At 39.7% G+C, this 13,674-nt stretch overlaps 1 protein-coding gene across 4 annotated transcripts in view; it reads left to right on the plus strand.

The window, feature by feature from the left end:
- frrs1b (ferric-chelate reductase 1b) overlaps positions 1-13,674 on the plus strand; it is a 35,226-nt gene that overhangs the window by 19,609 nt on the left and 1,943 nt on the right. For 3 of the 4 annotated variants that reach the window (XM_041968191.1, XM_041968190.1, XM_041968192.1), the window contains 6 exons: positions 402-515; positions 903-1,012; positions 2,515-2,601; positions 8,952-9,049; positions 9,159-9,217; positions 11,920-12,063. In XM_041968191.1, coding sequence (XP_041824125.1) covers positions 402-515; positions 903-1,012; positions 2,515-2,601; positions 8,952-9,049; positions 9,159-9,217; positions 11,920-12,063 — 612 coding nt within the window. The remainder of the gene's footprint in view (positions 1-401; positions 516-902; positions 1,013-2,514; positions 2,602-8,951; positions 9,050-9,158; positions 9,218-11,919; positions 12,064-13,674) is intronic. The other variant, XR_006008269.1, reaches the window with a different exon arrangement.

Consider the following 13,674-nt stretch of genomic DNA (forward strand, 5'->3'; position numbering starts at 1 on the left):
GGTCAAAAACATTCAGCTACACCAGTGGTCACCAACTAGATCTACCATTCTGTAGGTTTGAGTGTTTCTCTGGTACAACACACCTGGTTCAAATGAAAAGGTTCCCCAACAACCTGTCAACTTCTGCACCAGCCTGTCAAGAAGCTGTTGATTTAAGTCAGGTGTGTTTCCACAGAGAAACACTAAAACCTGCATGATGGTGGATCTGGTGGACTGGACTTGGTGACCACTGAGCTGACTGTATGCAACTGATTCTTAAAGAAGATTAAATTAAATATAGACTGTTTTTCAGAGCTCCTCCTTAGAATCTCAGGTGAGTGTTATCAGAGGGACCCTTAACTCCCCCGTAACTCAAACCCTGCATAAAACCATTGCAGTTATAAAAACTCTGATTCCTTCAGGCTTTATTCACCGACATGAGCGTCAGCCCCTTATCTCCTCCAGTCAGAAGGTGATTACTGGATTTCCAGAGGATTTACGAGGCTCCCGCTCCCCTCTGCTGATCAAGATTCATGGTTAGTTCACATCTACTGACATAGATCTAAGAGTTAAGACTAATGACTAAGGACACATCTGTATAATCGCTGTAGCTATGAAAAACTTAACTTCAGACACTCCTACTCACCCATTTTGGTTTTATTTGCTGATTGTATAAATCAGACTAAACAGCTGCTCAGCCTGGAAATTTACAAACTCTACGATGATTACATCTTTTACAGTTTAACCTCTATTTATCTAAATGGACGTTCAGAGAATGACCTACCAAAAACAAACCTGGGACCAACTGAAAACTGTACCTAAACAGATAGAATACCTCAGACAACATACTTTATAAGCTGTGAAAATACAATATGTGCTCCCACATCTCTCTGGTCCATTGAACCAGAGGTCTATCCCCTCAGGTGTGTTGATGCTGACTGCCTGGATGTGGACTGTAAACACAGCTGTCTTCATCGCTCGCCACTACAAACAGCTCGATGCGATTCTGCTGGGACAAAGGCTCTGGTTTCAGGTGAGAACACTGACACTGTGTGGTTAATAAAGACTACCAGACACATACTGGGTTCGCTCAGCAGCTTCTAGGATATCAGAAGGAAACAGCCATAAACTTCAGCCTGTGGTTCCCCACCAACATGTCCACATTTCTAACTGTTTTTCCTCAGTGACTCATCTGCTGGGGAAAGATCCTCATAACTGGCATTACCATAGTTAGAAATATGGCAATAAAGGCAACGGCAACCGTAGACCAACACACCGTCTGACCAAAAAAAGGTCACACACTAATATTTGGCCACAACATTTATTTTTCACCAACATCTTGTATTGATGATGGAGAGTCCGACCACTGCACAAAGCCTTCTCCAGCACATCCCAAAGATCCTCCATGGGGTTCAGGTCTGGACTCTGTGGTGGCCAATCCATGTGTGAACATGATGGCTCCTGTTCCCTGAACCACTGAGCTGGATCTGTTTGCTGGGTTGTGATGTTCGTTGTCATTTTAGTGGTCCTGCCCTTGACGGTCTTTGCAGAGAGGGACATGTCTCTAATTTTCTGTACAATTTCACCTTTAAGTCCAAGAATAGATGCTTCAACATTTTAATGAATGATTCGTCTCCATGTCATTAAGTTGCCATAAATCCTGCAGCAGTAGTTGCGTTTGGGACTTGATCCATGTCTTTAAAGTTTATTTGCAAAGTTCAGCTTCCACAGAAGTTCTGAAACTATTTTCATTTTGCTAAATATAATAATTTTACATTTTATTTCTGAGCGCCTCTCATATTCAAGGTCACTGTCCAGAAACAGAATAAAATACAATGACAACCCTAACCCTAAAATCCATTAACATAAGACATTTTAAACTAATATATAAAGCAACTGGTAACAGGGAGTAACATTTTAAACGGAAGGGTTTTGAGTTTTGATTTAAAACTAGAAAACAACAATGGCAGTCTAGATAACTAGGTTTGCTAGTTTTCTTGGGCTGGATATTTAAAGTGCCTGTAGGCACTTTGTTGTGAATTGGGCTGTACAAATAAAGCTGAATTGAATTAAAACTGAACTAACTGTCACAGCTGTCTGCCTACTAATAATCAAAAGAATGAAAACATAACCTCGGCCAAGGCGGAGGTAATAACTGAAGAATAATTGAACATTTACATAAACCACCAGTCAAGGTACTCCAAGGGTTTCTTTATATCCTCAACCAGGTAGAAATATCTTTTTAAATTATTTAAATGATTTCTTTTCCAGTTTACTGGATCTGTAGGTATCATTATTTACTAAATATTTACTATAATTCTTCTGGTACCCACTGCTTCCGCAACTCTTTACTTCCTTGTTTGGTTCAGCCGACTAACTGTGGAGCTAAATTCATTTACATTTACCAGTTTAAAACATCAAACTGAAAGTAGTTATCTGGTAAATGTTGCTGAGGTTACGTCACCATCACTGGCTGTGTTATAGGGATGCTAGCCAGGGTTACAAATAATTCATCCCTCTCTCTCCTCCCTGAAGCTTCATCGGACCATGATGGTGCTGTCTGTAGTCCTGACTGGTGTGGCTTTCATCTTGCCTTTCATATACAGGAGGGGCTGGAGCAAGGTAATTATGTTTGCTTCCTTCCTTCATGCCTGTCCACCTGTCCCACCATCTGTCCAGATGTCTGACATCTCTGAATCCCTAACTTCATGTTTGTCCTTAACAATCACAGCTCCACCTCACGGGTCAGAGCTGTTTCTTCTTTTTTATACAAACTGTGAAGATTTATATTGAAACTGGATCAGAAACTAGAACATCAAGCGCCACAAGTTATTTTATCCTGCAGATTTGTTGTTTTGGTACAACAGTAATAGCATTAACCTCTTCTTTAAAAGGTCTCTTTTTTCAGCCTCTAGTCAGAAACGACACACCAAAAATAAATGTACATGTCATCACAACTACAAGCGATATATGTTTAATTTTTATCTCTGCAGAAAGCTGAGACGTGTGACATCACTATAGACATGAGAGTAAATTTACCTGCAACACAGTAGAAAATGTAAATGTTAACTCCTCATAAAAGAAATGAGTAAAGTAATTCCAGGAATGAGTAAAGTAGTCCTAGAAATGAGTAAAGTAATCCTAGAAATGAGTAAAGTAATCCTAAAAATGAGTAAAGTAATTCCAGGAATGAGTAAAGTAGTCCTAGAAATGAGTAAAGTAATCCTAGAAATGAGTAAAGTAATCCTAAAAATGAGTAAAGTAATTCCAGGAATGAGTAAAGTAGTCCTAGAAATGAGTAAAGTAATCCTAGAAATGAGTAAAGTAATCCTAAAAATGAGTAAAGTAATTCCAGGAATGAGTAAAGTAATCCTTGGAATGAGTAAAGTAATCCTAAAAATGAGTAAAGTAATCCTAGGAATGAGTAAAGTAATCCTAAAAATGAGTAAAGTAATCCTAGGAATGAGTAATGTAATCCTAAAAACGAGTAAAGTAATCCTAGGAATGAGTAAAGTAATCCTAAAAATGAGTAAAGTAGTCCTAGAAATGACTAAAGTAATCCTAGAAATGAGTAAAGTAATCCTAGGAATGAGTAAAGTAATCCTAGGAATGAGTAAAGTAATCCTAAAAACGAGTAAAGTAATCCTAGGAATGAGTAAAGTAATCCTAAAAATGAGTAAAGTAGTCCTAGAAATGAGTAAAGTAATCCTAAAAATGAGTAAAGTAATCCTAAAAATTAGTAAAGTAATCCTAGGAATGAGTAAAGTAATCCTAAAAATGAGTAGAGTAATCCTAGGAATGAGTAATGTAATCCTAGGAATGAGTAACGTAATCCTAAAAATGAGTAAAGTAGTCCTAGAAATGAGTAAAGTAATCCTAAAAATGAGTAAAGTAGTCCTAGAAATGAGTAAAGTAATCCTAGGAATGAGCAAAGTAATCCTAGAAATGAGTAAAGTAATCCTAAAAATGAGTAAAGTAGTCCTAGAAATGAGTAAAGTAATCCTAGAAATGAGTAAAGTAATCCTAAAAATGAGTAAAGTAATCCTAGGAATGAGTAAAGTAATCCTAAAAACGAGTAAAGTAATCCTAGGAATGAGTAAAGTAATCCTAAAAATGAGTAAAGTAGTCCTAGAAATGAGTAAAGTAATCCTAAAAATGAGTAAAGTAGTCCTAGAAATGAGTAAAGTAATCCTAGAAATGAGTAAAGTAATCCTAAAAATGAGTAAAGTAATCCTAGGAATGAGTAAAGTAATCCTAAAAATGAGTAAAGTAGTCCTAGAAATGAGTAAAGTAATCCTAGAAATGAGTAAAGTAATCCTAAAAATGAGTAAAGTAATCCTAGGAATGAGTAAAGTAATCCTAGGAATGAGTAAAGTAATCCTAAAAATGAGTAAAGTAATCCTAAAAATGAGTAAAGTAGTCCTAGAAATGAGTAAAGTAATCCTAGAAATGAGTAAAGTAATCCTAAAAATGAACAAAGTAATCCTAGAAATGAGTAAAGTAATCCTAAAAATGAGTAAAGTAGTCCTAGAAATGAGTAAAGTAATCCTAGAAATGAGTAAAGTAATCCTAAAAATGAGTAAAGTAATCCTAGAAATGAGTAAAGTAATCCTAAAAATGAGTAAAGTAATCCTAGAAATGAGTAAAGTAATCCTAGAAATGAGTAAAGTAATCCTAAAAATGAGTAAAGTAATCCTAGGAATGAGTAAAGTAATCCTAGGAATGAGTAAAGTAATCCTAAAAACGAGTAAAGTAATCCTAGGAATGAGTAAAGTAATCCTAAAAATGAGTAAAGTAGTCCTAGAAATGAGTAAAGTAATCCTAAAAATGAGTAAAGTAGTCCTAGAAATGAGTAAAGTAATCCTAGAAATGAGTAAAGTAATCCTAAAAATGAGTAAAGTAATCCTAGGAATGAGTAAAGTAATCCTAAAAATGAGTAAAGTAGTCCTAGAAATGAGTAAAGTAATCCTAGAAATGAGTAAAGTAATCCTAAAAATGAGTAAAGTAATCCTAGGAATGAGTAAAGTAATCCTAGGAATGAGTAAAGTAATCCTAAAAATGAGTAAAGTAATCCTAAAAATGAGTAAAGTAGTCCTAGAAATGAGTAAAGTAATCCTAGAAATGAGTAAAGTAATCCTAAAAATGAGCAAAGTAATCCTAGAAATGAGTAAAGTAATCCTAAAAATGAGTAAAGTAGTCCTAGAAATGAGTAAAGTAATCCTAGAAATGAGTAAAGTAATCCTAAAAATGAGTAAAGTAATCCTAGGAATGAGTAAAGTAATCCTAAAAATGAGTAAAGTAATCCTAGGAATGAGTAAAGTAATCCTAGAAATGAGTAAAGTAATCCTAAAAATGAGTAAAGTAATCCTAAAAACGAGTAAAGTAATCCTAGGAATGAGTAAAGTAATCCTAAAAATGAGAAAAGTAGTCCTAGAAATGAGTAAAGTAATCCTAGGAATGAGTAAAGTAATCCTAGAAATGAGTAAAGTAGGGAGACTGCTTTCATGGGCGCTCCACACATTAGATTAGATTAGATTAGATTAGATTAGATTAGACTTTATTATCTCACAGTGGAGAAATTCACTTGTTACAGCAGCTCTTGTTATAGAATAAAGTACAGAGAGGCAAAATAAGGTGAACATGCATCACAGCAAGAAAGTGCAATAGAAATTATTTACAAGTCTAAGAAAAGCAAAAATATGTACCATTATAATATAAAGATATATATATATATATATATATATATATACATATATATATATATACATACATATATATACATACACACACACACACTACATTCATACATAAAATAAAATAAAATATAACAACAACCTCACAGACTATATACATATTTACATGGTGATGGTGGGATATGAAGAATATGATGACATTGATAATGGGGGGTATTGCACAGTAAAATATAAATAAATATTACACAGTATTATGACTATACAGACAAGTTGTACAGTCTGACAGCAGTGGGGATGAAGGACCTGCGGTAGCGCTCCTTCCTACACTGAGGGTGTCTCAGTCTGCTGCTGAAGGAGCTGCTCAGCCCCTCCACAGTCTGGTGCAGCGGGTGAGAGGTGACACGCCCCTAGTGTGGACTGACACGCCACAGAGGCCAGAACAAAACCGTGGTGCAGCCATAACGTGGCGAACACGCACCCGGTGGAACTGTTGCTTAAGACTTTGTAACTTTTCTTTCTTTTTTTTTTTTTACATTACTTCTCAATGTTTATTGAAGTTATAGCCAGTGCACATGTATATATTTAATAATGTTACCTAACTGACTCCGACACAAAGACTGTTTGCTGACCCTAAATCCAACATTTCACAGTGATATGAATATCCTAGATTGTGAATATGATATATGATATATGATATATTGTACTGTCACTTAAATGGCGTGCAATCCCCGAGGGACCCTGTAAATACTGTGTCTGTGTGGGCGTCTGTTTTGAACACTAGTTTGGGGTAAATATATCTGGATGTGGGTATGGATGGACAAAATGGATGAAGTGGAAGTGTGTATGGTTGTCTGTTGATGTGGCTGTCTGGGGCTCCCTGCCCTCTGGCCCACTTGGGCTGCTTCCTCAGAGGTTGGTGAGGGGTGGAGGCTGGATGGGATAATATTAATAATAATAATAATAATAAAAAATAATGGGCATCTTTCTGGTGAGGTGTTACGTGATGGAGAGGTTAGTAGTATTGATTTCAGTAACCTCTCCAAACCCAAAGAGATGCACACCGCCTACGGTTTTGTTTAGGACCTATTAGAAACCTCAGCGGTCTTTCCTGGAGTGCCAACAATAAACAAGGGATTCTATATTTGTGGTTTCATCACTGGTACGGCTCGGACGGACAGTGTTTGAGCCAAAGACTCTGTGCTCCACATCAGTGGGGCGTCCTGTCTGAGGACTGAAGCTGGCAGTAGGCTCATTTAGTTCAGGACAAAACATATTTTTCTATAAAAACTGAAATTCTCCCTCTGCCAGCATGGAACCTTTCAAAGTACCCCACTTCCTCGCAAGTCTTTCCTACGTCCACAAACATTCATCTTAGGTTTATCAGTGATTCTAAGGTGGTGACAGGAGTGAGTGTGAGCATGCATCATCTTGTTTGTCTCTGTTTTGGTCCTGTTAGACCGGTTTCCTGGTCAGGGTACAGGAATAGGCTCCAGCTCCCTCTGCTCCTCTGATCTGGATAAAGTGTGTTTGGAAAGGAAATAAAAATCTGGATGAAAAGAACCTAAAAAAATGGACATTTTTTGGTCTGTAATTATTAATAGCTGATTTTACCCTTATGTTGAACTAAACTGATGAATTTTTCATTAATACTTGCAGGGAAGATATAATCTCAGCTTATGTTAAATGAACAGTAGCAGTAGCGATGCAGTGTGAACTGGAAGGTAAACGTGGTGGGCAGGAATGACTCTGTTAGGGAGAAGGTGTGGAATGCTGTTCTTTACATTGGGATGCTTGTCATCTCTGAGGGCTGCAGAGGAGTCCTCAGGATGGAGCCAGCTTTCTGTACGGTTCGTTTAGTTTGCATACAAAATGTTCAGTGAAAGCACGAACGGTAAAACGATGGCTCATACACCAGCAGTGACGGCGTACATAGCAGGAGATTCTTACTCACTGAATTATGCAAAATCTTCATTTCTGAAAATAAGGTGGTAATTATTAAAACATGACTTGGACTCGCTGCTGCATTTTAGAAGTTTCCCTAACCTGCATCGTGTTCCTGTTAAGCAGCTTCTTCTTGTGTTTTATGTGTTTCTCTGTTCTGCTTGTGTTTGTGTGAATGACTCAGTCGTGTTGGTCACATGCAGGAAGATGCTCACTCTGTTAAATTTAGTCAAACTGACTCACCACAGGCTGAGCCTGAGTCAGGAAAAACAATGAACATGCTGAAAAACTTCATATTTTGTTCATAATTAATAATTAAACACAGTTAAAAAAACACTTAATGACCTTACTTCTCATATAAAACAGTTGAACTTATTTTATTTTAATTTGCCTGTGTGTATAAAATATAATTTGGGTGGGACTCGATTAAAAATAATTAATATAATTAATTACAGGCTTACTGATCAATAATCTTGATTAATCACATTTTGATCGCATGACATTATTATCACAAAAAAAGCAACTTTGTTTTATTTAAATGGATTTTAGTGGACGACTGAATATTGTAAACTCAGCTCTAGTGATGTCTGGAAAAATGCATTTAATTGCATTTCAATTTAAAACAGTAGAAAAAGAAATAGAAAATATCCCTTGTCAAAACTGAACTGACCTAAAGTTAAAGTGACATTTTAAGTCCTTTAAACAGCAGCTCCAGCTGTTCTCTGGTTAGGAGTCTACAACATGCTACAGAGCCTTCTACATGTTTTCCTCCACACGCTTCATTAACAGGCATTAATATGTGACCGTAAGCCAGGACGGGATCAGCCAGCAGCAGCTTCCAGTCTGGTCCTGGAGCAGAGGGGAACATCTGCTCTGACTGGAGCTGGAAGCTAACGGATGGGGGAGGGGCCTGTTAAAGGGGGAGGGGCCTGTGAAAGGGGGAGGGGCCTATTGAAGCACTACTTTCAGTTTTCAAAAGTTGCAAATAACACCAGAAAAAGTCTCTAGATTTGTTGCTGGTTGCTTCTTTGAAATAAACTCACTTGATGTGTCTGAAAACTTGCTAAGCATAGGTTCAAAGTGGCTAAATTAGCAACACTAATTTAGCCGATCTCTGATGTGTCTCAATTTAATCTGTGCACCAGAAACCGTGCACAAACATTCCGCGTTAATTGGAACGCAAACTGTGATAAAGAGCATCAGTTGTTTTTGTAATTAATTAAGAATGTATATAATGTATATATATATATATATATATATATATATATACTGTATATATATTACCTTATAAAGCATATAATGAGTAAAGTAGTCCTTTAATTCTTGTAATTCTTGTAGTCTGCAGGTTCTCATCCCTACATCGGCTGTGCTGTCATCACACTGTCTGTCATCCAGGCAGGTATGGCAGTTCTTAGACCGTCTCCACGATCCTCCAGGTAGGTCCTGAAACCAAATACTACCACATTCAAAGAGTAACACTAGCTCTTAATATAAATGTTTTCATTTACTTAAATCATACCATGTTCTGTGTCTCTACAACTGCAGAAGGATCATCTTCACCAGGATGCACTTGGCAGTGGGCACTATTACTCAGATTCTCGCTGGTGAGAGGATTGATTAGAAAGGTTCTCATTAAGTGGAGATCCACCTGTTTTCCACCAACATTCCTTTACATATCTACAATTATTATTTAGCATTTTTTGTAAATACAGGGACGTATTTAAGTCAAAACTATGATGAGAGAGAATTATGTTATAAGTATCATTGGCAAAATAACTCAATATTGTAGATATTGTTGTGAATAATATTAAAATCCAAATTAGGTGATGATAGCACAGAATTTGGTTAAATTTGATTATGATGATAAAGTAATAGTACATTAGTAATACTCCACTCAGGAAACATGAGACGTTACAGGATTTCCTAAGCTAAATAATCTCCAGTTTATAAAAATGGTAGAGGGTGATCTGTCACGGTCCTTACCGAGATCACGCATGGGGAGAGCTGTCAACATAAAGATGGTGTTTCTACCTAAAGTCAATTATCTTCACTCAGTGACACCCATCACACCTTCCTCCTAGACGTTAGAGCCCCTACCGGTGCAGATCACCCCACAAAAAAATACTTGTTTAAGTGCAGTGATTTGGGATCTCTGAGCTGTCATTTATTAGTTCAAATATTCAGGAACATGAGCTCAGCTCTCTGACAGCCTGGTGGAATAATTCACTCATTCCATGCAAGCTGACACCCATCTGGAACAATTCTGATAAAATCCTGCAAAACAAAAGAATGGATAAGTGTATAATACAAAACATAAACACGTCATTCGATGTCATACTCAGTTCAAAATGAAATGAGTTCAAATGAAATATTTCAGTTGAAAACCCTAATTCATACATAGTGGAATGTGTTGAATGATGAATAGAAATCAGAATCATGAACCCATGAAGGTCTGGATTCAGACTCAGGATAAAACATCAGATCATAGTCTGACCCAACTTCTGTGGAAATTCCTTCTGACCAATCAGAATAAGGCTCAGTAGTGGGTGTGGTCTCCACCTGCCCATATGCACTCTCTACAATATCTGGGCTCCTGATGAGACCACCAATGTTCTCCTGAGGGATCTCCTCCCAGATCTGGACTAGGGCTTCAGTCAACCCCTGGACAGTCTGTGGTAGGTGTGGCGGCTGTGGATGGAATGAGACAAAATGTCCCAGAGGTGCTGGACTAGATTCAGATCTGGTGAACATGCAGGCCAGTCCATCGCAGTAAATGGCTTCTTTAAGCAGGAAATGCCGAGGCCGTGAATTGTCCTGCATCAGAAGGATTCAGGTCCCACTGTAGCAGCATCTGGTCTGATAATAGGTCCGAGGATCTCATCCCAGTCCCTAATGGCAGTCAGGCTGTTTCTGGCTAGAACATGGAGGTCTGTGCTGCCCTCCAAGGATCTGCTTCCGCAGACCCACCGACCCACTGCCAAACTAGCCATGCTGGAGGATGTTGCAGGCAGCAGAACGAACAGTCCTCCTGTTCCTCATGCACAAAGGAGCGGATAGAGATCCTGCTGCTGGGTTGTTGTCCTCCTACAACCCCCTCCACATCTCCTAGTATACTGGCCCATCTCCTGGTAGACTGGCTCATCCCCTGGTATTCTGGCCTGTCTCCTGGTATTCTGGCCCGTCCCCTGGTATACAGGCTCGTCTCCTAGATTACGGGCCTGTCTCCTGGATTACTGGCCCATCTCCTGGTATACTGGCCTGTCTCCTGGTATTCTGGCCCGTCTCCTGTTATTCTGGGCCCATCTCCTGGCATACTAGCCTGTCTCCTGGATTACTTGCCCATCTCCTGCTATACTGGCCTGTCTCCTGGTATTCCAGCCCATCTCCTGGTATTACTGGCCCATCTCCTGGTATTCTGGCCCATCTCCTATACTGGCCCATCTCCTGGATTACTGGCCCATCTCCTGGTATAACGGCCCATCTGCTGGTATAATGGCCTATCTGGCATACTGGCCCATCTCCTGGTGTACTGGCCCGTCTCCTGGACTACTGGCCCGTCTCTTGGTGTACTTGCCCGTCTCCTGGTATATTGGCCTGTCTCTTGGTGTATTGGCCCGTCTCCTGGTGTATTGGCCCGTCTCGTGGTGTACTTGCCCGTCTCCTGGTATATTGGCCTGTCTCTTGGTGTATTGGCCCGTCTCCTGGTGTATTGGCCCGTCTCGTGGTGTACTGGCCCATCTCCTGGAGTACTGACCCATCTCCTGGTATACTGGCCCGTATCCTGGTATACTGGCCCGTCTCCTGGATTACTTGCCCATCTCCTGGTATACTGGCCCGTCTCCTGGTATTCCAGCCCATCTTCTGGTATTACTGGCCCATCTCCTGTTATTCTAGCCCATCTCCTATACTGGCCCGTCTCCTGGATTACTGGCCCGTCTCCTGGTGTATTGGCCCGGCTCTTGGTGTTCTGGCCCATCTCCTGGTGTACTGGCCTGTCTCATGGTAAGCATCTACCTGAGCAACAGCTGTGGGTTGCACACACGCCTCATGTTACCTCTAGTGGTGAGGACACTGGCAGAGTGCAAACATGAGTAAAACCAGCCAGAAAGGATGGAGACAGAGAAACCGAGAGACAGTTCCTTTATAAGGGTGGTCTTGCTGATTGCCTTTAGTGGGTTCTGGGCGTTTGGTTCCTTACCCTTTTCACACTTTTTGAGTTCATAGCTATGCATGCAAATAGAGTAACAATGGAAGCATGGAGCTACATGAATGATTATATACTAACAGAGTTATGTATGTCTCCCAGTGGTGTGCGTGTTCCTGGCTTTTAATCAGCAGCTCCTACTTTTACCCAGTCCTTGGTCCCCTGCAGTGCTGGCTGGCTGGTTACTGTGGATCTTACTGGCAGACCTCCTGCTACTAATCCACACCTACAGAATCAGGAGTAAAGGTACGTAATCCTTGTTGGTAGTAGGGGCATCCAGTGATCTTATGGCAAGACAAAGTAACATCCAGTTTAATCCATTACCAAGTGTTCGGGACATTACAAGTCTACACGAATACCTCACAATGCAAACATTAAACAGTAACAGTGACTCTGTCAACAGTCCTTTTTTATGCTTCTTAAGGAGTAAGGAGAGTCAGACCTCCACTCTGAACACCTTGATACTACTGGTGAAGTTAGTTCACCTGGTCATGAAGTTCAGAGCAGACACGTCCTCACAGATGGAAGATAGTAGCTTGTTATAAAATAACGGAACTAAAACAATGATACACATAAATGAACATAAAAAAAGTTACAGTTTAGATATAAATACCATCAACAAACAGGAGTGGGAGAGCAAGTTCACAGAGTTAACAAATACAAGTTAAATCAAGGGGATGTCAATCCATCTGTCACAGACCCGGAGATTGGACTCATTAAATATCAGGAACCCAGGGATAGGTAAAGGAGTTTTATTGAACAATGTGAATATGATAAGATGTGAAATCCTGTCACTCTTGGTCAGCTTCTTTGTGGGGGTACAAGAACAGGTGTTAGGAGGCAGGAAGTCTGTGGCTATGGATGCAGGACAATATGATTCCACATACCAGGTGTCATTTTGCGTCCAGCGTAAGGTGGTGAGTGAGAACCGGGCACAGGACCAGAGGAACCTGGAGGGATCCCACTGGATTGGGGTTGACAACTGCTTAATAAAGAAGAGGTTAGTGATGATGTCACAGGTGGAGATCAGGGAGTCCTAGGGCACTTTCGTGTTTCTCCGTCGGGGCAGAAAAGCCAAGTCCGTGATCCAGAATCCAAATCCTGAGAGCAATCCAGAGGTTAGTAATCAAGGAGATCCAATCAATAAACAAGGCAGAGTTACCAGTCAGGGAGCGGGCAGAAATGAATATCCAGGTCCAGAAATACAAGGTCGATGGCAGGCAGAAAAACAAAGGCTGGATATGTGCAGGGATGAACCAAGACGATCTGGCAGAGAGAAGTTGTCACACACAGGTATTTAAAGAGCACCGTGCAGGTGGAGTGCATCAGTAATCAGGTTGGGTGAAAGGGTGATGCGTTCGGGGACAGCTGGGAAATCCGAACCTCATTTGATGAATCATGAAGCCATCCAACAGTAATGAAGAGAGGCCGAGTCCAATCTTATCCAGGAAAGGACGCCACACTTTGTAAAACTGAGCTAGTAACTGTTAGTAAGATATTCCAGGAGAGTCAGCACAAATATTATTTTACGCCATCCACTAGTCGAGGGACTTTCATCGCTGACCCCTGTAACAGGATATTTTTCCTGGCTGCAAATGTGAGATTATTATATAGTCTCTTATTGGCTGCGTCCGTGATACAGACGTGGATAAAAGTGTTGGTACCCTTCGGTTAATGAAAGAAAAACTCACAATGGTCACAGAAATAACTTGAATCTGAAAAAAGTAATAATAAATAAAAATTCTATGAAATTTAGCCAGTGAAAGACATTGCTTTTCAAACATGCGTCAACAGAATTATTTAAAAAAATAAACTCATGGAACAGGCCTGGACAAAAAAGCTTCTTACGTGTCCATA

This window comes from Melanotaenia boesemani, chromosome 18, assembly GCF_017639745.1.
Source record: "Melanotaenia boesemani isolate fMelBoe1 chromosome 18, fMelBoe1.pri, whole genome shotgun sequence".
Classification (NCBI taxonomy): domain Eukaryota; kingdom Metazoa; phylum Chordata; class Actinopteri; order Atheriniformes; family Melanotaeniidae; genus Melanotaenia; species Melanotaenia boesemani.